Source organism: Colletotrichum siamense (assembly GCF_013390195.1).
Source record: "Colletotrichum siamense strain Cg363 chromosome Unknown KSG_Cg363_contig07, whole genome shotgun sequence".
NCBI lineage: Eukaryota > Fungi > Ascomycota > Sordariomycetes > Glomerellales > Glomerellaceae > Colletotrichum > Colletotrichum siamense.
Genome location: NW_023501020.1, coordinates 1,672,814 through 1,699,917, shown reverse-complemented (window position 1 = coordinate 1,699,917; position 27,104 = coordinate 1,672,814). Strand labels below are relative to the sequence as shown.

General features: G+C 54.9%; 6 protein-coding genes across 6 annotated transcripts; 4 read left to right on the top strand and 2 right to left on the bottom strand.

Moving 5' to 3' along the window:
* Nucleotides 1-1,637: 1,637 nt before the first annotated feature.
* On the top strand, nucleotides 1,638-3,447 carry CGCS363_v010780 (uncharacterized protein; the record flags this gene model as incomplete). Its single annotated transcript, XM_036642629.1, has 3 exons — nucleotides 1,638-1,903; nucleotides 1,960-2,149; nucleotides 2,206-3,447. 3 exons carry the CDS (start codon nucleotides 1,638-1,640, stop codon nucleotides 3,445-3,447), a joined length of 1,698 nt encoding a protein of 565 aa, XP_036491588.1.
* A 3,365-nt stretch (nucleotides 3,448-6,812) lies between these two features.
* CGCS363_v010779 (uncharacterized protein) lies at nucleotides 6,813-9,287 on the top strand (the record flags this gene model as incomplete). Its single annotated transcript, XM_036642628.1, has 3 exons — nucleotides 6,813-8,260; nucleotides 8,315-8,709; nucleotides 8,761-9,287. The coding sequence occupies 3 exons, from the start codon at nucleotides 6,813-6,815 to the stop codon at nucleotides 9,285-9,287; spliced, it is 2,370 nt and encodes a 789-aa protein (XP_036492350.1).
* A 162-nt stretch (nucleotides 9,288-9,449) lies between these two features.
* Nucleotides 9,450-11,132, bottom strand: davD-0 (Glutarate-semialdehyde dehydrogenase DavD; the record flags this gene model as incomplete). The annotated part of the gene is made up of 4 exons (XM_036642627.1): nucleotides 9,450-10,464; nucleotides 10,521-10,890; nucleotides 10,962-11,052; nucleotides 11,121-11,132. 4 exons carry the CDS (start codon nucleotides 11,130-11,132, stop codon nucleotides 9,450-9,452), a joined length of 1,488 nt encoding a protein of 495 aa, XP_036492351.1.
* A 1,212-nt stretch (nucleotides 11,133-12,344) lies between these two features.
* Nucleotides 12,345-14,126, top strand: CGCS363_v010777 (Beta-glucuronidase; the record flags this gene model as incomplete). Its single annotated transcript, XM_036642626.1, has 4 exons — nucleotides 12,345-12,588; nucleotides 12,641-13,551; nucleotides 13,598-14,074; nucleotides 14,124-14,126. 4 exons carry the CDS (start codon nucleotides 12,345-12,347, stop codon nucleotides 14,124-14,126), a joined length of 1,635 nt encoding a protein of 544 aa, XP_036492348.1.
* Nucleotides 14,127-18,813: 4,687 nt separating this feature from the next.
* Nucleotides 18,814-20,207, bottom strand: CGCS363_v010776 (uncharacterized protein; the record flags this gene model as incomplete). The annotated part of the gene is made up of 2 exons (XM_036642625.1): nucleotides 18,814-19,013; nucleotides 19,208-20,207. 2 exons carry the CDS (start codon nucleotides 20,205-20,207, stop codon nucleotides 18,814-18,816), a joined length of 1,200 nt encoding a protein of 399 aa, XP_036492349.1.
* A 2,304-nt stretch (nucleotides 20,208-22,511) lies between these two features.
* Nucleotides 22,512-24,102, top strand: GWT1 (GPI-anchored wall transfer protein 1; the record flags this gene model as incomplete). Its single annotated transcript, XM_036642624.1, has 2 exons — nucleotides 22,512-22,619; nucleotides 22,720-24,102. 2 exons carry the CDS (start codon nucleotides 22,512-22,514, stop codon nucleotides 24,100-24,102), a joined length of 1,491 nt encoding a protein of 496 aa, XP_036492098.1.
* Nucleotides 24,103-27,104: the final 3,002 nt, after the last annotated feature.

Sequence of the window (27,104 nt, the reverse complement as noted above, 5' to 3'; positions counted from 1 at the left end):
ATGGCATGTTCCCGGCCAAGCAGCAGGGTCCAGGCAGGCGCACCCCTCGCCCGTCGACCCCTGACGCTGGCCGTACTGTGGAAAGGCTCGCTCTGAGTCGATAGGTACGTATCTCGTCTCCCGTGGTGGATGTGGATGTGGATGTGGATGTACATGCAGCGACGGGTCTTGCAATTTCGTCCTACTCGCTTGCGTGCAGCACGGGCCAGCCTTTCTCGCACCTGGCCAACTGAGCAACACCAAAAGAGCCCAAAGTCACCAACATCGCACCAAGCAACGACAGGGAAGGAGCTACCTGTGCACACTCTGAGCAGCCAGATGCCCATATGGCCCCACTCGCCAATTAGAGTACCTGCGCCAATGAGAGGTACATGTGCCAAAGTAGATTTCCCACGGGACGTGCTCCGTCAAGTACCCTTTTTTTTTTTTTTCTTCCTCTTCCCCTGTCGGTCTGCCTTTGCTGCCCTTTTTTCCTTAGCAGACGATGGACACATATCAAATTGCAGCTGAGAGCGCAGCCAGTGAGTGTGCCGTTTGACACTGACTGCTGTCTCTGCTTGCCTGCCTCGAATGATAGGTGAGGCCAGGGCCGCCACAGCGAACCACCACCGGGAAAGCACCACCCACCCCCCTCCCCACCCAAAAGTATCCGTACGGGACGGAGACCTCACCTGCCCATGCCTGCCAGTCGCACCTTCCCATCGTCGAACCTCACCTTATGCCTTCTCTCAAGACTCACACAGCGCATCCGCACACAGTAGACAGCTGCTCTTTCTGCCCGCGGCGGCAAACCAGGCCAGACAATAGACCTCCTGCCGCAGGGAACAAACAATTCCAACAGCTTCTGCTACTTGCCGTACATAACCTTGCCCGTGACCGTTTCATACCGTATCGCACCCAACGGACACTGCTGCCCACCTGAAGCTCTCCCGTCGTCGTCGCACCTGTCCTCCGTCTCGTCTTTCTTTCTGCTCGAGGTGGGCTTGTGCCTAAGGTACCCTGCCTTCCTCTTTCCCATTCAACGGGCGACGACTCACACTGAACCAGTCATTTTCACTCCCTCATCCCTCCCTTCTCTCTCTCTCTGCTCTCCCCACGCCCACTCACTCCCACTTTGCACACCACCCACCACTCCCCCTCCTCGCACACACTCCTTGGACGCTTCTTTCCCTGCGCGCACTACGCAAGGTAGCCCGGAGAGCCACTCATCAACGGGGCCACGCCTCTTTTCCCTCCTTTCGCAAGGGACCTTGACTGGACCTGACTGGACCTGGGCCGTGTACCGCGTACCGTGTGTCTGAAGCTCCTCTCCATCAAACCAGGCCTCCTGGCAAGGGCAAAAGCCGCCTCTTGTCACGCCTTTTGCAATAAGTAGCCCCAGCGTCCCGCTCGACCTCCCGTTTTTCTTCTCTCCCTTTCCCGTCTTCCCTCTGCCACCATTCACAGGTCTTCTTTTTTTCTGCCATTATTCCCAAGAGATCTTCTTGAATCCTAAATCAAGAGATCCTTACCCACCGCCAACCAACGACCATAACAGTACTTTTATTAGTACTTTTGATTTACACCTTTTCATTGTGATACCCAAGTCGACTTTAAGATACCCAACTCCCCTTTTCTTACAACACCACATCAACACAATGGCCGAAGAACAGAAGCCCGTCGAGGTCAAGGAGACTGCTCCTGTCACCACCACCGACGCCCCCGTTGCCGCCGAGACGAAGCCTGCCGAGACCACTGAGACTCCCGCCGCCCCTGCTGCCACCGAGGAGACACCGGCTGCCGCTACCGAGACCACCGCCGATGCCCCCGCCGCTGAGGCTGCTGCCGCCACTGAGGAGGCCAAGAAGGAGGTCGTCCCCGTCGAGGAGGGTACCCTTGAGCACAAGGGCCTCAACTTCCCCAAGTAAGCCCGTCTAAATCGTCCAGACCCGATCTCACAAACTTACACATGCCTCCTAGGAACTTCATCTACTCCAAGGAGTTCTTCTGGTTCGGATCTGACGCCGTCGAGTCCAAGAACCTGTCTTCTTACCTGAAGACCGAGAAGTCTGCCGAGACTGCTCACCACAACGCCGCCTGGGCCTCTCACACCGGCAAGGGTCTCCTTTTCTTCGGTGACAAGACCGCCCCCCAGGGTGTCATCAACCTGGTATGAATACAACGCCTCATCGCGAGTAATAAACAATCAAGCTAACAACTTTTAAGGCTGATGCCGCCGAGCCTGCTGCCGATGGCGCCAACAAGTTCCACTTCACCGCCAAGGGTCACAAGCACGTTTTCAAGGCCGCCAACGCTGAGGAGCGCGACAACTGGATCTCCCAGTTGAAGATCAAGATCACTGAGGCCAAGGAGCTTGCCTCCACCGTCACCGAGACTGAGGCTTACAAGACTGCTCTCGAGAGCTTCAAGCCCGCCAAGAAGGAAGAGAAGAAGGAGGAGAAGGCCGCCGAGGCCCCTGCTGCTGACGCCGCTGTCGCCACTGAGACCCCCGCTGCTGAGGCTGCCGCTCCTGCTGCCACCGAGGAGGCTGCCAAGGAGACCCCTGCCGTTGAGGAGCCCAAGAAGGAGGAGCCCAAGCGTCGCTCCGCTAGCCGCAAGCGCGCCTCCATCTTCGGCAGCCTGCTGAGCAAGAAGGAAGAGTCCAAGAAGGAGGAGAAGAAGGAAGAGGAGACCGCTGCCACCGAGACTCCCGCCGCCGAGGCTGCTGCCCCCGTTGAGGCCGCCGCTGCTACTGAGACTTCTGCTGTCGAGACTCCTGCTACTCCCGCCGCTGAGACCCCCGCTGCCACTGAGGCTGCTGTTGAGGACAAGCCCGCTGAGACCCCCAAGGAGGAGAAGAAGCCTGCTCCCCCTACCAAGCGCAACTCCATCTTCGGTGTCTTCGGCAAGAAGGAGAAGAAGGCTCAGGCCGCTGCTGAGGCTGAGGCTCCCGCTACCCCCGCTAAAGAGGGTGAGGTCACCCCCGCTGCTGAGACCGCCCCTGTCATTCCTCCTGTTGAGGCTACCACTCCCCTCGCCGTCGACGTCTCCAACCCCAGCAACGTCCCCGTTGAGACCAAGGAGACCACTCCCGCTACCAACGGCGAGACTCGCCCCGAGTTGAAGGCCGAGAAGCGCAAGTCTTCCCTCCCCTTCGGCTTCGGCAAGCGTGACAAGTCTCCCGCTGCCAAGTCCCCTGCCCACTCTGACAATGAGGAGGGTGAGAAGACCGAGAAGACCAGCGCCTTCTCCAAGCTCCGTGCCACCATCAAGGGCCGTGGCAAGACTGCCGACAAGCCCGCTGACAAGCTCGAGAAGACTGAGGAGAAGCCCGAGGAGCCCGCTGCTGAGGCTGCCAAGACTGAGGAGACTCCCGCCGCCGAGACCTCCAAGGCCACCGAGGAGCCTGAGAACAAGCCCGAGAACGTTGCTTCTTCCACTCCCGCCCCTGTCACCGCCGCCGCATAGAGTGCTACAACGAGTTCGAAGGAGCTTCCCCGCAAGTGGAGGTTTGAGTACAGCTCTGAATGACCAAAAATGAAACAAAAAACACATACAAAAATTGCACGCATCGGATCGAGATCGGAGGAAGAGCAACATCACGTGACAACTCATTTCACTTGGATGGGTTTGTTCGGGAATCGGATCTGCATTTCAAGATACCCCGTCAAGACTGGTTCTACCTGATACCCTTTCCTATTTCCCTCTTTACAGCACACGCATCGGAAGGCGAAATTCGGCGGGAGGTGATTCCGTTCCACTTTCAGTCTTTTCGAATCATTTCCTGTCTGTTTGGCTTTGCTTTGTTTTGTTTGTTTTTACCAGTATCGTGCTTTGATGCTTTGATACCCAGTTATACCCGTCGCTCCAGACAAGAACACGAAAAAGAAAATATCCACGACAAAAAAAACGAAGAAGCCTTAGGTCGACAGGATGGACGGACCTTATTGCGTTGGTTCTACTCTCGGGCTGGGGTTAGGAATCGTCAGACTCGAGTTTGGAGAGGCTGTTGGTGGAAAAAGATTGCACGGAACCGTCTGTGCCATGCCACTAGGGCTGGTATCAAATTGTTCGCATTCACTTAATACTTAATAGAAGTTCGTTGCGTCTGCATTCTGTCTGTCAGTGTAATGTGCCTCGTGACTGAATGTAGTGAGTCAGTTCCTGGTGCTCGGGGCTCCTGCGCTCAAGCGTACTTCCGTCTCGATCTCGTATGCGTCTTTGACGTTTTGACATGTGCAAACGGTCATGTCGTCGATCCTTGGCGCGCATGTCTAAGCACCCGCATCCCCTCCCAACCTGAGATCTCGAGTTCCAGAAGATCAATAAGCGTGAAACCAATGCTACGCTACGTTTGACACGACGGTGATCTCACAACAGGTCCAATAACACATTTCCATCTGCCGCATTGCCTTGGATGTCGCCTTCCCAGTTTGGGATGTGCTTCAGGAGACTTTCTGAACGGTAAGGCAGATTTTCTGTCATGGAAGGATTGTAGAATTTGAAGGTTTCGATTGCAGGATGCTGACTGCGGCGTGCATACTGCACGGCACCGTGATTACGTACGATATATCTGCGTCTGACTTACACAGTATGCGTGCGTGCAGGAAGATCAGACCCTGCCCTGTCTATGGTTTGCGGCGTTCGGGGTTTAGATCTCTCTTTTGCGTCACTCGCGTTCGTATTATCTCCCCCTCCTCCTTTCTGCAAAGCTGAAGAGGTGAGGCGAAAGGGACGGGTTTTGCGCCTGCAGGTTGAGTATGGTGGGTGGTCACGAGACGGGGCGATTTTTGGGTGTTTGAAGTTGTATGCAACCCAGCGTTTTGGAGACGGTCATGCTCCCCAATAGAAGGTGTTTCCATTTTCGGATGAGAGTGAATGGATTTGCAGATCAACACGAGCATTTACGGAGGTTGTATCCTATAATTGCTCCCAAGGCGATGGTGATACGTCGAGGTGAGGCGAGCGGTGGTCTGTTGGGCAGGAATGACGAGGGACGAAGCATGGAAAATCGTGACCCCTCAAGGATAGAGCTTCAATGGGAAGTCTTTTTGGAATGAGTAGTCGGGAGGACGGACGAACGGTGGGTTGGTGCTTTTTCCCCTTGCCACGCAAGAAGACACTTGGGACTTTTCACCCCCTTCTTTTGGAAACGGTGGTGTGTTTGCGGCAGAGATGGTCTCGTGAGTTTTAGGCCTAGAGGGAGGGTTGGGGTTCGTCACTAGGCCTCTGCGTCGGTGGTACAACGCGAGATGGGTTTGGTACTTTGAGGTGAGGTACTCATCCTACTTGAGGGACTTTGCTTCACTAGTTTTTGTGTGCTTGGGCAGCAAGCTGGGAAGGAGCTGAAGGGAAGTTGGGACCTATGGATGAACCGAGTTCAACTGGACTTTTTCTGCTGAGGAGGTGGATGGGCACGGTCGTTGGGCAGCACGTGTGGTGTTGACGTTGCGAATGGGTTTACGCTGTTTTGATGGCAGAGTTTGGGAATGACGAGGCTTGGAGTGATCATGATGTCTTCTCAGAGCCCCTGCTGTACGGTTATCGGTAGGCTTTGGGGTGCATTCTTCACCAACAATTCCGAACAGACTTCTCGGACGTCGTTTTCTCTCGAACAAGCGGGTCGTAGTCGACTACACTATACAGTCGGAAATTTTCTGTCAAAGCGGAACTGCTTTTCCTCTAACCTCCCAGAACCATGTGGGGTTTCCGTTATCAAGCAATCAAGAAAGCGTGGTGTCTAGAACCTCGAAAGTGGAGAGGGTCTTTACGTGGGTAGAAAAAGGCCACTTTACCATGCAGTAGTCCTGTGGGTTTGTCGTCGTTGGGCTCTGTATTAAGGCTCGGTGGGGACTGTTGATCGTGTGTTTCCGTGGTGGAGGTGGGCGTGACGTGTTGATGACGGGGAGCGGGAGAAGGTCCGACTTGCAGATTTGATGAATGGCAAAGAGTCTTAGAGTCGGGATGGGAAGGCTTCATAGTTCTTTGTAGTAATTTTTCTACTGTGTGCGATTGTCGTATATGGGATGTCTGAAATGATCTTGCCCCCAGCATCATCGTGAAGCCGATTACGAACATGCCCCAAATCCATAGTACGTTGTAATCATATCTCGGCGGTATGGCATCATAACATCCCGAGTCTAGTTGATGGCTGCTATATCTTCTTGCGTTGAGGCTACCCCGATATTGTCACGTTGATGAGCCTGAAGAATCCCAAAGCCACGATCCTGGGGATGCATGTCACCAATAGAACCGGTTCTGGATCGGGCCGTCGGATGTATGCTTAAAGGCAATCCAGTCCGTTACTTGATACGTTGCCACCATGTCAAGATAACAACATCAATGGTCTACGGAACTATCGCTGCGCCCGCTTGCTTGTTTGGCCGAAAATAACCTCTCAATTTTCATGGCGATTCCGGGTGTCTCTGCGACTCCGCATTCGTGTAAGTCGACGTCAGAAAGGGGCTATCATGGAGACGGGCCAACATGGGCATCTCGACGTACCAGGAACCACTCAGCACAGTTGCCCTGCCGAATGGAGCTTCACGTCAATATTTCTTCGTCATCGTCATGAATAACACTTCAAGATCTCCATGTAGAGTATGCTTATCGAGCCGAGTCAAAATACGCCTTCAAGCCACTGACCCGTCCATTCCGGCACACCATGATAAGCTTCATGTTGTGCCGCGGGGGGCAGAGCCCGAAAGGGTTCCTATACTTCAATAATATACAAACCAATCGCGTGTCCTCTCTCCTTCGGAGACAGTAAATAATTCTTAGTGTTGTGAAATCGTTTGGAACTCCATGAAAAGAAGCGGGCAACAACGATCGTGATGCGGATCTACGGCCAACGCCTCGTCGGATGGAGGATCAACACCCTCATCTGCGCCATCCTGGTGTGGTTGATGACGGTGCTGCTCTGGGTGCTCCTCCTGACGTCCTTCTCCAAGAACCACGACCTCTCGGACATGCCGCCCTTCTGCGCCGCCGACTGTCAAGACACACGCAGGGTCATGGTTGTTGTCCGCCTCCTCATCGGCGCCCTCTCGACGCTGGTCATCGTGACATCCTACATCTTTATGCAGCTGTTGGTCAGCCCGACACGGGAAGACGTGGACAGGGCTCACGCCCAGCGCAGGTGGATGGACATCGGCTGCATGTCCGTCAAGAACCTGCGCTTCATCTCGAACGGGCGGAGGGTCCTGTTCGTCCTCTTCGGGCTGATATGGATCCCTTTTCACCTGCTTGCCCCGGCGTCCGTGGCCGAAACGGCGCGGACGACGCCGTGGGTGACGGTCCTCGCCACGGAGTCCTTCCTGTCAGGGGGAAAGTATCACCTGCCCGGCCTCGGATTGGGAGCGTACCTGCAAGACACGCCTGGTTTCTATTCAAATGACCTCAACATGTCTGTTCCGGAAGCGGTGGAGTACATTGCTGCCCACGCGGCCGGGTGGGAGCGTCTCAGCGGCAGGGAATGCTTGCAGAAGTACGAATATTGGGTCAACGTCGATAAGAGACGGCACGTGGTGGCCGTCATGTCTACGGATGATTGGGACGGCGAATTCCTTGACAGCCTCTCCAGCGTCTGGTACGCCGGCGTCTGTGGCTTTGAGGCAAACAAGCAGGGTCTGCCGTGCGGCGGTCTCACCCTCGGCCTGAACGTAACCTCAGATAGCGTTAACGGGACGTACGAGGGTGTCTCCATCGTCTCGGACAACAGGCCGAGAGTGCCCACCAGAGGAGCATCGAGCAAGGCCGAGATCGACGGCATGGTGGACGAGCACGACAACTGGATCATCCCATGGCATGCAAGGGACAACCTCCACAACACCCCGGTGCTGAGGAAGAACCTGACCGTCAAGTACTGCCTGTCGGAGCCGTTCCCGACTCACTGCAAAGCCCGCGTCAGTAACACGCTGTTCCTCGCCATCTGCCTCCTCGCCCTCGCTGTGAGCGCCTTGTGCGCGGTTGCCTTGCGTATTCTCTGGGGCCAGGACCGCCTGGTTGCCATCGGCGACGCCGTGGACTCCTTCATACGACGCCCGGATATGACGACGAGGGACATGTGCACCCTGGGCTGGCGCGACTTCTCCTCGACCACCATCGAAAGACTGCAGAAGCCGAAGCTGGAGGGCTGGGTTCACAGCCAACGACAATACGTACGGCGACGAGGACGCTGGGGAGATTCCGTTCACGTCTCTGACTGGGTGAAGTTGCTGTTGCCCGGTGGCGTAGGCTTCGTCATCTGTCTTTTGTCCTTGATTTCCTTCGTTGAGGCAGGGTGAGAGCACCTCGTGTGTCATTCTGAACCGCTTTGCTAACAGGCGGCTACCAGGGGCGGATGGCAGAAGGCGCTTTCTGCGAGCATTTTTGGGCAGAATTCCAGCAACCCCATCCTCATGATGAAGTATCCGTCCGAGAATCTGCGTGCCTTCATGGTCATGCTGGCTTCCCGGCCCATCGGGGCCTCGTTGGTCGCCACCATGCCACAGCTTCTCCTGGCCATCCTGCCCCTGATCTTGCACCACACGTACACGCGCATGTTCATCGCCAGGACATGGTCTTCCTACGCCGCGAGGCTCAAGACGCTGCGTGTCAACGAACCCAGGGGCGAGCAGAGAGAAAACCATTTCTTTGAGATTCCCTCCAAGTATTTCCTCAGCTTTGTAACCATCGGGACGTTGACCCGCTGGCTGTGCTCGAATGCAATCTACGTCATACATGTCGAGTGTAAGTCAACCCAACCAACCCCCCCTATGATGCCGCTGACCTGTTTTGAAGCATTCCATGCCGACCCGTCGACCGTTGAACCGTACCATCCGTACGTCAACGTCTTCGTCTCTCTCAAGGCGGCGCTGGGGACCATTATCACGCTCTTCTTCATCCTCGTGACTCCCATCTTCATGGCGCTCATCCCCCTACCTGGCGAGTCTGTTCTGGTCGGAAGCTGCTCGGCGGCCATATCGGCAGGTTGTCATGTCATCGAGCCGGAACATCTGCAACGAAGGACACTAGGTGAGAAACGGCCGGAGCTTGTCCGTCTGGAACTAGATACATCCATGGCCAAGGAAGATGAAAAAGTCAAGGTGTCTTCAGTCGAGACCGATTATGAGAGTAGGCCCGAATATGATTGGAGAGCCGAGCTGGCGGAGGGGAGGATTCGATGGGGTGTTTTACGGGAAGAGCGGTCAGCAACAGACCGTGAAGGTAATTTGGAGGGTTTGGCCCAGGTCCTTTCGTTCGGATCGGAGGAGACGTATCTTGGGAGTCCCAGAGAGGATGAGTTTTATGGCGGCACGAGACTTTGAGAGTCTTCATAGCGACCCTGCCCTAACATTTGGCTTATGGACTTTGGCGGATGATTGAGCTGAACATTTGACTTCTTTTTGTTTGGAAATATCTGACCTGTGTAAATTAAACTCCTGACCCAGGGTTGCCCGCTAGATTTTCTTTGCAATCCTTCACAATCCTTACTTTTGCAGGGGCTGGCCCATACCACCGTACGTAACCATCTTCGTGATCTGGTACTCCGAGATGCCATACAGAGATCCCTCCCTGCCGAAACCGGACTCCTTGACACCGCCAAACGGCGCGGCGGGGTCCGAGATGAGACCCGTGTTGACGCCGACCATGCCGACCTCGAGGTGCTCCGCGACGCGGTGCGCGCGCTGGATATCGCGCGAGAAGAAGTACCCCGCCAGCCCGACGTTGGTCGCGTTGGCCAGCCTGACGACCTCCTCCTCGGTCTCGAACGCGAACAGGCCCGCGACGGGGCCGAAGGTCTCCTCCTCGGCCATGGCCATGTCCTTGGTCATGCCGGTGATGACGGTGGGCTCGTAAAAGTTGGAGCCGAGGCCGTCGATCTTGTGGCCGCCGACGACGACCTTGCCGCCCTTCTTCTCGGCGTCGCGGATGTGCGCGTCGACCTTGTCGATGGCGCGGTCGTGGATGAGGGGCCCGTGGGTGATGCCCTTCTCGAAGCCGTTACCGACCTTGAATTTCTCGACCTCGGCTGCGAACTTCTTTGCGAACTCGTCATAGACGCCGCTCTGGACGTAGATGCGGTTGGCGCAGACGCAGGTCTGGCCCGAGGAGCGGAACTTAGAGGCGACGGCACCGGCGACGGCAGCGTCGACGTCGGCGTCGTCGAAGACGATGAAGGGGGCGTTGCCGCCCAGCTCGAGGGACAGCTTCTTGAGGGTACCGGAGCACTGCTTCATGAGCAGCTTACCGACGTTCGTGGAGCCGGTGAAGGAGATCTTCTTGATGGTCGAGGAGGTAGTGAGGGCCTCGCCGACCTCGGGGGTGTTGTCGAGGGCCGTGACGACGTTAATGACGCCCTTGGGGATCCCGGCGCGGTGGCCGAGCTCGGCGAGGGCGAGGGAGGTGAAGGGGGTCTCGCCGGGGGCTTTGCAGACGACGGTGCAGCCCGAGGCGAGGGCGGGACCAATTTTGCGGGTGATCATGGCAGCGGGGAAGTTCCATCTATAGAAGTCTCAGCGTTGTGAATGAAGGGAAAGTGAATGAGTCTGGGAACATACGGGGTAATGAGACCGCAGACACCGACGGGCTCCTTGATTGTCCACACACGGTTTCCGGGAACAGAGGACTGGATGGTGTCGCCGTAGATACGAGGCGCCTCCTCGCTGAACCACTCGAGAAAGTTGGCGGCGTAGGTGACCTCGCCCTTGGCGTCGGCGACGGGCTTGCCGTTCTCCCAGGTGATGAGGGTGGTGAGGTCCTCGGCGTTCTCCATCATGAGATCGTACCAGCGGCGCAGCAGCTTGGAGCGCTCGCGGCCGGTCTTGGTGCGGAACGTCTCAAAGGCCGTGGAGGCCGCGGCGATGGCGGCGTCCGTGTCGGCCTTGGTGAACTCGGGACATGTTCCGATCTTCTCGCCGGTTGCCGGGTCTGCTCTGGATCAGCCTCCGGGACCGATTGCGGGGTTCATGTTCATGGTGGGATGGACGCGACAAACGTACCAGTGACTGCGAAAGTCTTGCCAGACTTGGCCTTGATCCACTCGCCGTTGACGTAGCAAACGTCCTGCTTCAGCAGCGACGGATCTTTGAGCTGCAATTGTTCAATATCAGTTATCCGGGTCCAGGTAGGGCGGGAGCTATGTTCGTGTGGAGATGTACCTTGGGAACCATTGTTGAGGCTGCGCGGAGTGAGAAGGGGATGAAGGGTGTCCGGATAGATCTGAGTGAGGCTCTCGCGACGAATCTCGACGCCGGAGCCACGGCTTTTTGTAATGCGATAGGCATGGTGGAGAGCCGAGGCAGGATGGATGACGATGAAGAAGCTCTTAGCTCGCACAATGGTTGGAGCTGCGGAGATGGGATGCGGGGAGGTTGTAGTGGTGGTGGTGGTGGCCTTTGGGTGATCTGGGCGTGCTCAAACACTCCTGTACTCCCGGCGATGCCTTTGAGGGAGGTCAATTGGGGGTTATGATGTGTTTATGATGAGTTTTTCACACTCGACAACGCTCAATGGCACTTATCGCAAGAGTTGTAGTGTTTGAGCGACAACGGAGAGCTGCGAGCTGCCATTCCAAGTGACGCTCGATGACGTCCCCCCCACATCAACCGGCCCGGTTGTTAAGGGACCGGCAAGTCCGCGCTAAGATACGGTATCGCTCAGGCAGACTGCCGGGGGCTTGATACCCGCGGGGTCGCTAACAGATAACAATTACTCAGTCCAGGACACTGATGAGGACTCCACTAGAGCTCCAATATGCTTCAGCTTTTCAACACCTCCGGACGCCACACCGAAAGCTTCAAAATCATCTACTGACAGATAGATTTTTATTTAACGCACCCTACACCATGCTAGCCTTTTAGCCTCCGTATGACATTTTTCCGAGTAAAAAAAGACTCAGCTGGGTCTTTGTAAACCTTGAGCTGCTTCAATCTAGGCCGTTCGTCTCATGTTCCAAGACTTTTTGAGACAGACGCCAGAATGAGAGCTTCCCATGACCCTTTGCAGGGTGCCATTTGACATACATCTACAGCCTCACTGGCCTTGGTCTCGCCATGTTTCTCGCCATGCTCCCAAGAAAGGATCTCGGCCTTCCCCGCTCGGAGAAATACAAAGCACCCCAGTCATCCTGGAAGCCAAGCTCTTCGTATTGCCATTCAGTGGTGATCTCGCCCCGTTTCTGACAGCCCGGCCGACCTGCATGCCGTCATGCCCACAGCACCGTTGCCCCCGCGCCTTCCCGCCAGACTGAAGATGAAAACCCGTTGCTTCCCCGCCTCCGCGTGCGAGTGTGGTACCCGATGATTGATCATGCGGGGAAGCTTATTGCTACCTTCCACCACCTCCAAGCCGAGTGTCTCTGAAGCTGTTTCTTAGCTTTCGTCATGTCGGCCCGCGAGACTATAAGTGCTGTGGCCTCGGTCATGAGCGATGAGCTCTGGTGTCTCTTCGCCACATACATACCGGGCGTCAACATGATCAAAGGGCCCCGAACACTGCTTTCCGCCGCGGCCTTGGCGCCGAGAGCCTCCGGCCTCAATCCCGTCCCGGGACCTGAAAGTGCCAGTGCCGTCTTCGACGCCTTTCTAAGTTACTCGCTTGAGTTTGGCTTCTTTCCAGATTTTGCAGGTAGGCGTCAGATCACGAGAATTTCCAAGGGTGGTGCTCACTAATCTGCCAGGAAACAAGTCCTCCCCCAACACCTTCTCGGACAACTTGTTGGTGAACTTGGGCAATTTACAGGGCACTCGGCCTTATATTCGAGTTGGTGGGAACACACAAGACTACGCCCTCTACGACGAATCACTTCCGTACGCCGTCAACGGAACCTACGATTTCAATCGATCCAAGGACTACCCGACCACCATCCATATAGGCCCGTCATTCTTTGAATCTTACAGTACTTTCCCGGATACCAAGTTCACCCACGGCTTCAACCTCGGGCTAGGCGCGAATCGCTCAGAAGGATGGGAGACTCTGGTCGCCACCGTGCCGCTAGCCTGTAAAGCCATCGGCGTCGACAACCTCGATGTGTGGGAGTACGGCAATGAGCCCGACCTCTTTTCCACCTCAGCCCAAGGTCCCGTTCGGCCTCCGTCGTGGAACGAATCCATTTATGTGGAGCAGTGGCTCAACGGCACCCGGGAGATCGCATCCGTCCTGGCCGAAGCTTGCCCCGAGTTCCCGGCCCCAGTGTTCATGGCCCCTTCGAACGGAGGAACAGGAAACAGACTCCGCGCCCCGGCGCAGTGGGCTGCTGGACTGAACACCGACAACAACATCGCCCTGTTCTCAAGCCACAACTACATCAGCGGCGCCGAAAGTCCTGGAGTTACTTTGCAGGGCACTTTGATGAACCATACCCGGACCGTCCAATCTGTTCAAGCTCATGAGAGGGAGTACGCCAACATCACGTCTCGCTTCGATGATGTGCCGCCGCAGATCCTAGGAGAGCACAACTCGCTCTACAACCAGGGCAAACCGGGGTTGTCAAACTCGTTTGGTGCGGCTCTTTGGGGCATTGACTTCAATCTTTATGCTGCCACGGTTGGCATCAAGCGGGTTCACTTGCACATGGGCACTGATTATCGAGTACGTCTTGTTTCCTGAATAGGAGAACATCGCTGACACGAAGCAGTATGCGAGCTGGCAGCCAGTCAGTACAGAGACGACATCCATCGGGACCAAGGCCCCCTATTATGGCAACATCGCCATCGCCGCCTTCATCAATCCGGGCCTCTCCTCCGACCCCGTCTCTGTCGTCCACGTCCCATTATCAGACGACAACGAGAGGTCCTCCGCTTACGCAGCCTTCCAAGGAAGCGATCTGACGCGTGTGCTCGTGATCAACTTGCAAGCATACAACTCCACACTCGGGGGTACCGGTACCAGTCCGGACCCTGAAGCTCCAGAGCGGCCGACGTTCTCGTACGCCTTTGAGGTCCCCTGGCAAGATGGCACGGCGAAGGTTCAGCGGCTACATGCGAATGGAAGCGACGCCGTCTCGGGCATAACGTGGGATGGCTGGAGTTACAACTACGAACTCGACGAGGGTAGGCCTGTGAAGCTTGATAATGTGACCGTTGGCGAGACGGTAGAGGTCAAGGATGGTCAAGTACAGGTTGAGGTAGCTGCGAGTGAAGCCGTTGCATTGAGTCCTGTAGTAGGATGCAGCAAGGTCTTCTAGTTCCAGGGAAGAATTGAGAAGATATTATGAGAAAGTTGGTTCTAACAGGAATACCGTAGGCACTGATACTAAAGCCTTATCGCGAATGAACAGCCTGACTGAGCTACGGGAGATTTGAGATCTGACCAAGAAATTCGATGCGTACCTGAGAACTGAAGTACGGCTGCTGACGTTCAAAACGCGAGACTGAGGCCTATCCGTTTACTCGTCCCGAACAACTGTGTTTGGAGGTGTGGCATGTGTGGAGCGCCAATATGTCAGCACACATATTGGACTAAATATCTGGGAAGCTCAAGCAGTCTGAAGCTACTGGGACGAGAGCAGTGATTAACACGTTGGTAGAGATTTAGGTATTCAATGTTCCAAACTCCTGCCCGTTTTGAGGCTGTCACGCTGCAAGTAATAGAAGTTCCAACGATGTAGATTCGGTGCTCTGTAACAAGGCACAGGGCGGCGTGCGCTCTCATACCAACAAATCAATGTCAAATTCAACTTCTACACGAGGGCTTTATCTCAATTGCGTCCTCGATCATTTCCTTCCAGCATGTGCTCTTAAGCCTTCATCGCCGACGACCTCAATCGGAGCATCAGAGAGGAGTCAAGAAGCCAATTATATATTGCCTGCTTTTCTTTCCAGCCAACATCAACACATGTTATTTGATGTGATCAAAACAGTGTCCAAAGTTCATTTTCCCTCGGTGTTTCTTACATCAGCCACGCAAAACGGTAATCGCAGCTTATTTCATGATCCAGTGTGACATTAGCCACACAACTACGCCTCAAAAACCAGCGGAGTTCTTGAAAGTTGGCCCCTGCCTAGACTGGCTAGCGACACATTGTCTCGGCTTAGAGGTTGTCGACGTACTTTTTCATTTTTATCTAAGTATTGTCGAAAACGAGGCGGTCTATTATGACTGTAGTCGCCGTCTCCGCCGCCGACTTGCTCGACAGTCTGACAGCATCTGCTACTGCCACGGCCACCACCACCTCATCCCGCCGCAATCTGCTGCCATGCTGCAACTGCCATGCACCAACACTACCACCTCATCCCGCCGCGTTCTCCTGCCATGCTGCAATAGCCTGGCTAGTGCCGCAATGGGTGCAGATTTTTGGTCCACTATATGCACACTTTTGCCCCTGCGCCAATCAAAGTGGCAGAAGGAGTGCGGTTGCATAACTTGCGGCCAGCGCTGGTGACCAATAACCCAATAGCATCAGAACCCTCAGAGTCGGAGAGTAATCGGTTGTTAGACAACAGCTGCGCCTTGACATCGAGTGTGGTCGTCTTCCTGTGCGGCTACTATGGCTCAAACCCCAAATCAAGGCGACCTGGGCGGTTTGAGCTACGTTTGAATTCATTCCTACAAATTCTCCCTCCCCTTTGGTCTACGTCTTTGTCAAGTCCGCGTCGTTACAATTGTACTTCATTACATGGGCAATCCGCACCGTCTTTCATCTCTGCGGTGCTATGCTTTCTACTGAGGCAATCCTCGCTCTAGTCAGTCTACTTGTTTCTGTGCCCTCCGCTATCGTTGCGATTTCACAATGGAGGAATACTCCCCAGAAACCCCATGTAAACCGAGAGCTTCCATGTAAGTATCCTAACCCCAACTAAGGCAACCTAACTCATATGCTGGAAACCGTTTATCCACTGGAAGCTTACATGATGCACATTCAGTCTACACCTTAAACACCCCACACCGACAAGTCAGCGAGGAGTACCAGCTGAACGTTATTTCGGTCCGTGGTTGGTCGTCGCAATTCGAAAGTACCTTTTGATGCCAATTTTTGATGCAAACCATCATAAAGGTCAAGAAAAAAAGCAACCGGTGTATAATGGAAGGCAGAATCAGCTCTCACCACCTCCGCCTTGTTGATCCGAAGTGGTTCACAGTGGCAGACATCGAACTCGCCCTTGTCGAAGGAGAGCAACCATGAAGAGGTATCAATGCACCTGCTGGGTCTATAAGTCATGGAAATTAGTAGCCAACGTCTTCTCTCAATTTTTATGTGAACATAGCATTTGGTGGGAGTACATGCTTTCGGCTCCTTGGCTCTTGGCGACAAAGCCTGGCCATGGGAATGTGTCCATAGGACTTACATACAGAATGTACATCACATGTATAAAGGATCATTGGCCAACTTCCCTATGCTCACCACAGACATGCCGTCTCAAGACGGCCGCCATGTCTCTCTCTAAGGTTCGAATGGAGCAAGAAGGCAAACGATATGTTATGCAGTATCGCTTTGCCCGCTATGACAACCTCAAGACACTGGTTTCTTTAGGAAACTTCATGGTTTTGATAACATTTCCTTGCATCATCTTGAAGCTGAACTGGGCTTTGAGTGAGATCAGTACCGTCTATGTTTCTGCGCATTTCTCAACCTCAGGCATCTCGGAACACATTGCAGTAGAATTTATTTCGAGTTTCACTAGTCGGGCAGTGTTATTTAGCTATCCAGGCAGTGTCTACACACACATATACTATCCATAGCCTATTTCTAAAGTAACTATTATATTTCTTATTCTCGTTTTCGTTATAGTTATTATTTATTATTTATTAGTTATTATTATTATTATTATCGTTATCGTCGTCGTCGTCGTCGTCGTCGTCGTCATTATCCCTTATTACTACTTCTATCGTTCTCTCTATAATCACGGATCAGAGGGGGTACTGCCCGGATAGCTAACGGACACTGCCCGACTAGCAAAACTCTTTATTTCAGGCAAGGTCTAGAGACGAACGATTAGAAGGCCATACTCCGCATGTTGCTCTTTGCTGACATTTGAGAAAGAGCCATGGGTCTATGTAAAATTCTTAGCTAATAAAAGCAATCTATCACATGATGTTTGTTCCTTTCGACGCACTCATGCTGGCTTATTGCTTTTCATCATCGCAGTCTCCATGCGACTCCGAAGGGGTATATGTGCATCGGGCGGTAAATAATCACCCGTCCTCCCTAGGCGTCTCTTTTGCCTACTGGTACACTGTCTCTGGTCAGCAGACGGTTGTGCCCAAAATATTGGCACGCGATGCCTTTCGTCTTCTAAACGAGCTCATCATCGTGCACAACGCGCCTTTGGGTCATCATCCGGTACCGTGGCATCGCAACTCTCATTGTCTGCAGCCCAGGCGGACCGAAACTCGCCACGCCGGTACAGGCAAAATATAGGCACACCGCACCCGGCATGAAGGCATATTACCCTCGGACCGGAAGCATCATCATCCCACCCATCCCGACTCCCACCACCCACCCACATTGGCCAACGGAACGCACTCCGTCAGCCGCGGCCTCGTAATCACCGCGCGCCGGAAGCAGCGACCTTTCTCACCGTCTCGTCGATGATGTCGATCTTCAGGCAGGAGAAGTATAACAGTTTGTTCAAAGAGGGGAGGGAGCTTGAGGGTAAAAAGCAAAGGAAAACAACAAGACGCAAACCGTCTTCCTTCCTTTGTCCAGCTCCGTGCGTTGGGCTTGGCGAGAAGCATCTACCGCGGCACACCCGCTCGTGGCCGCCTGACAGCTTCCCGAGAGACAAGCCACGATCTTGGGTGAAGATCGGCCAACACACGCAAGGCGCAGTGGTAAGGCGGAGGGGAGTGGGATCGGCGTCAAGAAGGGGGGTGGATGTATTGTTGATTCATCTCGGGATGAACGGGAGAGATGGGGAATGAGGCCTCCTCGTGATGGAGAAAGAAAGAAGAACCGTGATGGAGACGTCTGGGGAGACAGATAGTTTGGGAGGCGAAGACATGAAAACGTCTGTTAAACTCGCAAGGCCGGTAGAAGCTCGTTGCCAACGTCGATCTCTTCCTCACCTCGGACAATCAGGTCACACACACAGTCCCATCCAAAAGTCGGAAAGAAAAAGAAAATTTCGCTGGTATTGCCAAGAACGTCAGAGACATGCGTGTGAAGGATGAAAGAAGAAATCCCCAATTAGATGGATGGAAGAAAACGGAAAGTGGGTTAAGAGAGAGAAAACAAGGTTGTCCCTCGTGGGAAATCGTACGTTGGGGCGCGTTTTCCCTCATAAACCACGTTTGCGGAAATGTGGTGATTTGAGGAAAACCTATTTACCGTGTTTGGGCGTTCCTCCGGATGTACTATTTTTTGACAGGTGTCAGGCGGATTAAAGTTGCCTGCCACGAGAAAAGAGCGGTGTCGGAAAAAGACGTGGCTGTGGCTTTGTGGGCTTGGGATGTCATTGAAGTGTCATGTGGCTATTCACGGTGGAAGCGAGATATGGAAGCAAATATTGTTGATTTGGACGATACTTTTTTGATTGTTCTCAAAGCAATCCTTGCCCGATGCCCCAAGAATGGTTTGAAAGGAGTTCATTAAAATACATGGCTCGTCATATAGGCATGGTTGCCAAATTCATACGGGAGAACATTGGTAAGTGTTTGCTCGTGGGGGTAGACACTTAACAAAGGAGGGATATCGAAGAGAAAGGATGAAGGAAAAGAAAACGGCCCCTGCAAAAAGCTGCTCCCACTTCTCGCGTGATCATGGATGAGCAAGCAAAACAAGAAAAAGAGATGCCGGATTCGAGTTGAAGGAGAAAGGGAACGAGTAAGAAGAGAAGAAAAGAAAAGAGTCATGAAGTCGTGAACAAGGAAGGAAGAAAAGAAATCGGAAGCCTCTCCACCCAGCCATGCGCCTTAGACTTTCCCGGCGAGGTAGAGGATGTTTTCCCTGACTGCATCCGTCAGATCCCCTTGTCCGGTGTACACGTAGGCCACCGTGCGGTCCCAGACCTCGGGATAGGGCAGTGGCAGATCGATAACGTCGCCAGCTGTAATGTGGCCGGAGACAATGAGGGCAGCCAACACCGGCAGAGAGGATCGGGCGTATTGGAGATCTGCGGGTGGGTTGGGGTTAGCTTGGTGTGCTTGTTCCTTTCTTTCTGTAAGAAGGTTCGCGCCTCGGGAAGGAGACCGCCGGCTTTGGAGGCTACGGCCTAAAAAGGGCTGACCGCAAACGTCGCGGCATGGGAAGAAATGGTGGATGTGATAAAATTGGAGTGAGACATTTGGGAGCAGGGTGTACACTTACGGATTGGCATGGTGGATGCGCCACGCGACGGGGCTCGCGAGTCTGCGCGGCTGTAAGGGAGAGAAGAGCCATGCGCGGCACTGCTGGATCTCCGGCGTGCCATGGCCGGCCGAGGAGACCTTTGCGGCGGGGAGCCCGCGAGAGACGGGCGGCGGCGGGCATCTGATGCCGGGGGAGTACTCGGGAGCGGATCTGCCACCGTGGAACGCAGCTGCTCGATGTCGAAGGTACGCTGGATCAGGAACGGTTTGCGTTCCAGAGCACGGGGCCGCACACGAGCGCGGATTGCGGTCTGGTTGGAGGGGATTGTGGGCGTCGTTGGCATGCGGGTCGGGGAAGAGTCGCCAGCAGATCCTTCTGAGTTTGTGGATGCGTTGGAGTCGCGGCGGAGGGACACAGCGTTGACAAAGACATCTGAGGTCTTTGCATCGCCGAGGTAGACATGTCCCCAGGCGCGAAGTTGCTCGAGTTGATGGCGCTTGTCCGCATCCTTGGATCTTGGGAGATAACCTGCATTCGGGACAGACTGGCGGCGCTTCGCCTCGTCTCCCAGGCCAGCGAGGAGCATGGAGCGGTTCTCAGCGGCGAGCGTCTGGCGGCGGTTGCCTGCGACTGGTGGTGACCGAGGGGAAGGCGGGGGAGGAGGTCGGCGGGGGCTCATTTGAGCGGCCGAATACCGTCTTCCATCAACGGAGTGCTCGGCGAGGGGAGAAAGCGGTGATGGGCGATGAGCAGTCTTCCTTGGGCTGAGGTCGAGGCGCAGTGCTGTACGAGGTTTCTGGCCACCAAGGCGGTCGACCATGGCCCGTTCATGTTGTCTCATGGAGCCATCATTGGAGGGGAATACCGGAGTAGGCAAGCTCTTGGGAGAGCGGTCCGATGAGCTGAAGTACGAGGCGGAGGCAGAACGGCCCGAAGAGGAGCGAGGAAAGCCACCCAGATTGTATTGAGAAGTCCATAGCGGATGGAGGCTAGGACGGTTATCAATGGGAGTAGCCATGATAGTTGTCGTGGTGATGATGAATGCTTGGTGTTGATGCTGAATGCTGAATACCTGACACTGAATAACCGCACAGGCTTCTTCTGTTTGATGCCAGGTAGGGCAGAGGGTTAAATCAAGTTGGTGGTAACAATGAATGGACCCAAAGATCGGAATGTGCAACCGGTTGATAGGGTGATGGTGGAAGCGAGAGTCTATAGCTCGGTAAGGATTATCAAGGGAGACCGGCTTTCTTATGTCTGAGAGAGAAGGACGTCTGAGGGGGTAAATATCTAGACCGATCGTCGATCACCCTTTTGGTCTTGTATATCCGTCCGTCTTTCTTTCCCGCGCGCCAGACAGTACGAAGAGGGTAAAAAAGAGTTTCTTACGCCAACTGCCGGGGACGGGAAATGAAAGGATTGGTAAGGCCTCTCTATCAAAGGACTTTGGAGGGCCGCAGCCTTGATACGAAGCAAGAGAGACATACTGACAGAGACTGAAGAGCAGAGGGCGTGTAAAGAGAACGGCTCAAAGGCCAAAGCTCCCGGCCGCAAGTCGCTCTGTCACTGCCACACCTCTTTTCTTGCCGGGATGGGGCTTTGGCAGGTCGGTGGGCGTCAGTGGAGTGGAAATCGCAGGATGCAGTCGTCAACTCTCAGGCGACAATGGGCGGTTGCGGACGACAACCTTGACCATGTTGCCGCACGCGAGAACAAAGGATAGCAGCTAGCGGCGTGTGGGTTGTGGTAGCAAACCCAAGGGTGTGTAAAAAAGGACCCAACATGGACGGGCTTGGGAGGGGCTTGTCAACTTGGGATTTTCTGCAGATGGGACTGGGTATTGCAGGGTAAAGAACAAAGAAAGTGTGGCTTGTCTGGGCCCTCATTCGTCATGTTTCTGGCAGAGTGCTTCCTCGCCTATCGTGTTGGAAATGGAATGGGCTTCACCTTCTCTTCAACCCTCAGGGAAAGAGAGATGAAGGCTTTCCCTTTTCATTCTTCTGGCTTGGGCTCTGGACTTTTGATGCAGGCGCACGGCGCGGTAGTTCCTTCTTTTTCCTTCTTTGCGTTGACCTCTTTCGCTGCGTCCGGGGTTCGGCAACGACTGATGGCAGGGAAGAGAGAAAGAGAGAGATTGATTTTGACAGGCGCCCATCACGGCCAACCGCAACCTTGTTGAAGCTGGCGGGGTGCACTTGCACCTGCCACTGGCGCTAGGAGTTGGCGTGGCTGTATCCGAATCCGTCAGGTCAGCTGTAGCTGCATCTCCATCTTCATTTCCATGCTCGTAATGCTGTCTTCAGTTGCCGCAGTGCGGCCGATGGTGTGCGAGAAGAGACAGATACACCGAGAGACAGAGAAAGCAGACGATGAGTGAGAGACAGGAAGTGTGTGTGTGGAGGCGGGACGGGACAGAGACCAACAACGGCGCTGGCTCATCAAAGTCTCAAGTGTCTGAGTCACAGTGTGGTAATGTCTCGGCTGGGTTCGTCCAAGATGGCGAAAAAAGGGAAAACGGCCATCCTAATCGTCTTGTCAAGCAGGCAGCAATGGCAATGAACAAAAAGCTGTGATGAACCGAGCACCCGAGCAAACCGGCCCGGGGCTGGGCTGGATTGAGTTGAGAGGAGACGTGGAGCGGGATGAGACACCAAGTAGGAAATGCTCCCGTCGAGTGCAGGTGACGTATTTGCCTCGCGGGCAGTTTGGAGTGCTGCGTGGCCGTGATGTCGATCTCTTGCAAGAGGAGGAGGTCAGGACTCAGGACACCCAAGACACCAACCCCAGGACGGTGGGAAAGCTTCCTTTGACCGGCGGAGGAAACACGGAGATGGAAAGAGCTTCAGCGTCAGGTAAGGCTTTCTGGACCCCCGTGCCTCCGAAGCCATTCCGGAGTGGACCCGTGCGACACCTCAATTAGGAGCTCCTGATTGGGCAGAGAGGATTGAATGGGCAGGTTCCTGCTGTCTGCACTTTGGAGGGGGGACCCTGGAATTGCGTCTGTCACCTGAAGGTCGGGAGCTTGGACCACCCTGAAGCATCACACGCAATGAGGTGTCGTTCGTTGGTTGTTCTTTTCGGCCGCAATTTTGGAGACGTTGCAAGTCGGGATTGACACATCGCCAACTCTGTCCAAAGGACCTCCCACGCCCTCCTTTACCCGCCCATTTGCGCGTGTGTCAAAGCAGACACATCTACAGAAATGGTATCGGGCTTGTAGACGTCTTTTTTAAAAAAAAACAGGCCCCTCCTTGGTCTTCCCTCCACCCACCGGATACACCCCGTCCCTATTTCTTTCGACCCCCATCCGTCGATCGCAAACATGTCTGCCGCAACGGCCGAAAGCTACAAGAAGCTCAAGGAGGACTTTGTCTCCAACCTCTCCGGCGGACCCCCCGGCGAAATCAACTACGTGACAGCCGTCGCACCCGTGCGTGTTTCCCCCTCCAGATCCCTTCCCCCTCCCCCCTTCAATACGGCGCGCATGCACCAAAGGAACAAAGCAGAAAGCTAACCTGGCACAACTCCAGGTCGCAGTCCTCCTCTGGTCCGTCCTCCAGTCCCGACAATCGTTCTTCAAACCTTACACACCGCTCGCCGGCCTAGTCGACTACCTCCTCAACGTCACCGCCATCCTCCTCTCGACAACCCTCTACGCCTCCTCCCCCCTGCTCCTCAACCTCCTCCTCCTCGCCCCGGCCGTTGTCGTCTACGCCTTCCCGCCAAATACCCGTCGCAAGAAGCCCGTCGTCCCTCCCAATGCAAAGTCCAAAGCTGCCGCCCAGGGCCCGCTCCCTGCCCTCTCCGTCAAGCCCTTCCTGACGCACTACCGCGGGAGCATGATGGTCGTCACCTGCATCGCCATCCTCGCCGTCGACTTCCGCCTCTTCCCCCGCCGCTTCGCCAAGGTCGAGACGTGGGGCACGTCCCTGATGGATATGGGTGTTGGCTCCTTCGTCTACAGCGCCGGCGTCATCGCCGCCCGTCCCGTCCTCAAGGAGCGCGCCGAAGGCCGCTCGACGCCGTTGGCCACGCGCCTGGCCGCCTCGATGCGCCACTCCCTGCCCCTGCTCGTCCTGGGCGTCATCCGTCTGCTCAGCGTCAAGGGGCTGGACTACGCCGAGCACGTAACCGAGTACGGCGTCCACTGGAACTTCTTCTTCACCCTCGGCTTGCTCCCGCCCTTCGTCGCCATCTTCCAGTCCGCGCTGAAGATCGTGCCGAGCTACGCTGCCCTGGCTGTCATTCTCGGTGGGCTGTACCAGGTCGTGCTCGAGAGCACGAGCTTGAAGGCGTTTATCCTCACAGCGCCGAGGACGGACCTGATCTCTAAGAATCGCGAGGGCATCTTCAGCTTCATCGGATACCTGGCCATCTTCCTCGCGGGACAGGACACGGGCATGTACATCCTGCCGAGGAGCGTCAACCCGAAGAGCGACTCCACGCCGGCGACGCAGCGCAAGACCCTCCTCATGATGATGGCCATCTGGTCGGCCGTGTGGACGGGTCTGTACTTCCTGAGCACCAGCTACAGCTACGGCGACGGACTCAGCGTGTCGCGCCGCATGGCCAACCTGCCGTACATCCTCTGGACGGCGGCGTTCAACTCGACCCAGATCCTTGCGTACTGCATCGTCGACACCGTCTTCTTCCCCTCCTTCTACAACGCGACGGACGCAAAGTCTGAGAAGGAGGCTTACGAGACGGCCACGAGCAGGGTGTTCCGTGCCTACAACCGCAATGGTCTCTTTCTATTCCTGATCGCCAACCTCTTGACTGGTTTGGTCAACATGACAGTGCCCACGTTGGACGTCAGCCCGCTCGCTACCATGGGCATTTTGATGGCGTATAGCGGATCCTTGACTGCTCTCGCATTGGCTCTCGACGCGTACAACATCAACATCAAGTTGTAGGGACTTGAGGTTAACTGTATATGTGTATATGAATGTGTAGATATGGCATGAGCAGATACCAATTGAAGCTTACCGCAAATGTTTGGCACTTGTGACATCCAGACGGTGGGGACATTACTACTTTCATGGCAACATCTTGTACAGACGTGCCAGCGACATCAGAGACGATAACGGGCAGAGACGACGGCACATGCTGTCGCAAGAAGTGAAGCACCAACCCGATATCCGGTCATCAGCGAACATGGCCTGATGCCAACACCCACGAACTTGATACCTCCGCAGCCCTCGGGACGAGATGGCGCAGGCATCCCAGTTGACGGGACGAACGCTCCTTCGTCGTCCCAATGAACCCGCCCAGCAGCCCCGGCGAATCCGAGGTAACGGGTTACTGAAACGGAGCCGTCGGAAACCTACCTACAGCAAAGACAGACGACGACTGGTTCCGCCTCATCTCACAAAGCCCTGGACGTACGTGCTCTTTCCCGAGACCGTCCAACACGAGGGTCGTTTCGGTTTGCAGTGGGAAATCGCGAATAGCCCTGGGAAATCGCAAACTTGCCCGGGCGATATCCCCCCTCCGTCTGGTCCGAGCAGAAAGTCATCTCTTTCAACGTCCTGGCCCAGCCCAGCCCCCCTTGCATGAACGTCCTCTTTGGAAACGGCCGCTCGGCCCTCCTCCCTCGAACCAAACCACCCCGCTGGGTTTGGAATCATTCTAGAAGAAATTTCAAAGGCGAGTGGGTGAAGAGAGTGAGCTTGGCCATGTTCTCGGTTCACCAGGTAGTCACGTATTATTTTTCCCCTCCTTCCCGTCTGTCGGAGACCCCGTTAGCCGTTTGGCATCTCGCATGTTAGCGCTGTATGGCAGAAATGCAATGTGATTGCGTGTTCTCCGTGAGTTGGCAATGGACGGCGGACGCTATTCCCCCGAAGGATAATACTCGACTAGACGTTGGCGAGAAGGCCGGGATCGTCCCTGGGAATGGTTCTGAGTTGGACGGTCTCCAGTTTTTGAAGTTGGCGATGGGCGGGGTCAGGACGCGTCGCGTTTTTCCCGTGATGTTATGGGACTCCGTCTAAGTGGGATCGTCGATGAGGGATTCTGAGATGGAGCAGCATGAACACAGCACATTTTTTGGTGCCTTGCGAGGCGTGTGGAGTTGTAAATCACCACCCCGAACCCTGATGCTCTCTGATAGTGAAATGTTACCGCCTGAACGGTTGACACCCAACGTGAAAGCGCCGTCTGAACGAAGCTGATAGGCAGCGTATGATGTCACTAGCCACACGTACTTGGGGCCAAGTGCCGAGTATGGCTGGGTTTACCCGGAGACTTTCTCGATGGGGCAGTTGGCTTGTCTCCATCAATGGCCCAACTGGGCAGCCAAATTGAAGTAAGCGTTAGCCCGATGGATGGTGACAGCCGGAATGGCCTGGCCGAGGCATTGAACGAGCTCAAGACGCCATGTCAAATAAGACCCAGCCGTATGTTTCTCGAGACCTGGCTCAGAATCTTAAGAGCCCCATATACAGCCATGGATGAAGACCATGGCTGAAAGTCTCCAGAGCAGATCAAAGAGAGGGTCTCGTTGCTCTATTCGTACTGGAGACGAATCAAACTTGATTCCGTGGACAGCTTGATTTGAAGCCTTGCGCCGGAGCCGGCAGACCCCTGGTGTGAGCCGTGCGCCTCATCTCCGACATCAATGCTTGCTTGTCAGACTTCGTGGCCCAACTGGCAAATGACGGCGGAAGAAGATGAGCCCTAAATCATCTGGTGTCCCCTTTGCGCCTGGTCGACGTTTTGTTGGCTCATGCACGCCGAGACGCATCGTAGAACCTTTTTCTTTCCACACGTCAGCTGGTCCCGGTGGAAGAAGCAATGGCGCCATTCGTCTGCCATGTGTCCCTGTATTGTGCAAAATTCGGCATAAACACCGAGAGAACACAAAGTTGTCCTCGGAAAATATCATGTCTTACATAAGACGAGAGCCAGTCCAAGACACATTTAGCCGCTTTTGATTGCTGTGTTTCCTTCCAGGATCTGCGGATTCGAGACAAGCGAATATTAAGGTGCGACGGAGCCCGATGGGACCTGCACAACGGGAGCTCGTCCGTGAGGGTGGGCGCATAGGTACGTATCGGGTACGAGGCATCGAATTGCGCGTTGCAAGGGAGAGACAGCCACAGAGAAGGCTGGAAAGATGTCAAGATGCCGAGATCTGGGCATGCGAGGTGCTGATGGTATGTGGGAGTAGCGAGGTGTACATTTGATACGTGCGTACCTTGCTATGCCATGCCTTTTGCTGACGGGAGACGGCTGAGTGGGCCATCCGGAGTAATAAGACGATAGAGGCACCTTCATTATGGTGAAGGATATTGCATCAAGGTTAGACAACTCTGCGTGTAATCGAACAACGCCTCGTCAATCCGACCCGTGTTATGGCGCGCATGAGGTAACAAATCGCAGACAAGACGGGCGCAGCCACGGTGGCATCGAGATGGATGTGTGGAGGCCAGAGACGCTGCAAGAAATGCGACATGCGCAAACATGTGCGGTCCGTCGTTTGAAGGCGAGAGGAAGGTCGGTCGCCCGGTCTCGCAAACATTGATGGTCAGCCAGTCAGACTTTTGTACGTTAATTTGAAGAAATGCGTCCTGCCATGCTGATGCAAGGAAGCTCGCTGCTGCCTCAATGTCGTCCACTGGCAGTCGTCTGCAACTATGCGATTGCAAACAGGACAATCCCGCCTGGGCAGAGCTATGTGGTCACGTAGTGATGGTGGACAGGGGCCACTGGAGGTGTGCGTCGCAGGATGGCGAGCTGTTCTCCCATGTGCTTGACTTGAATGACTTGACGGGCCACACCGCACCACTGGCAGTCAACGAGCGACTGAGAAGAGACGGGATGGCATCGGACGAAATGCAAAAGTTGCGGGCGGCGAGGAGCGCTGACTGACTCTGACACCGCTGTAGCACTGTTGCGCTGGTTGCTTGTATGG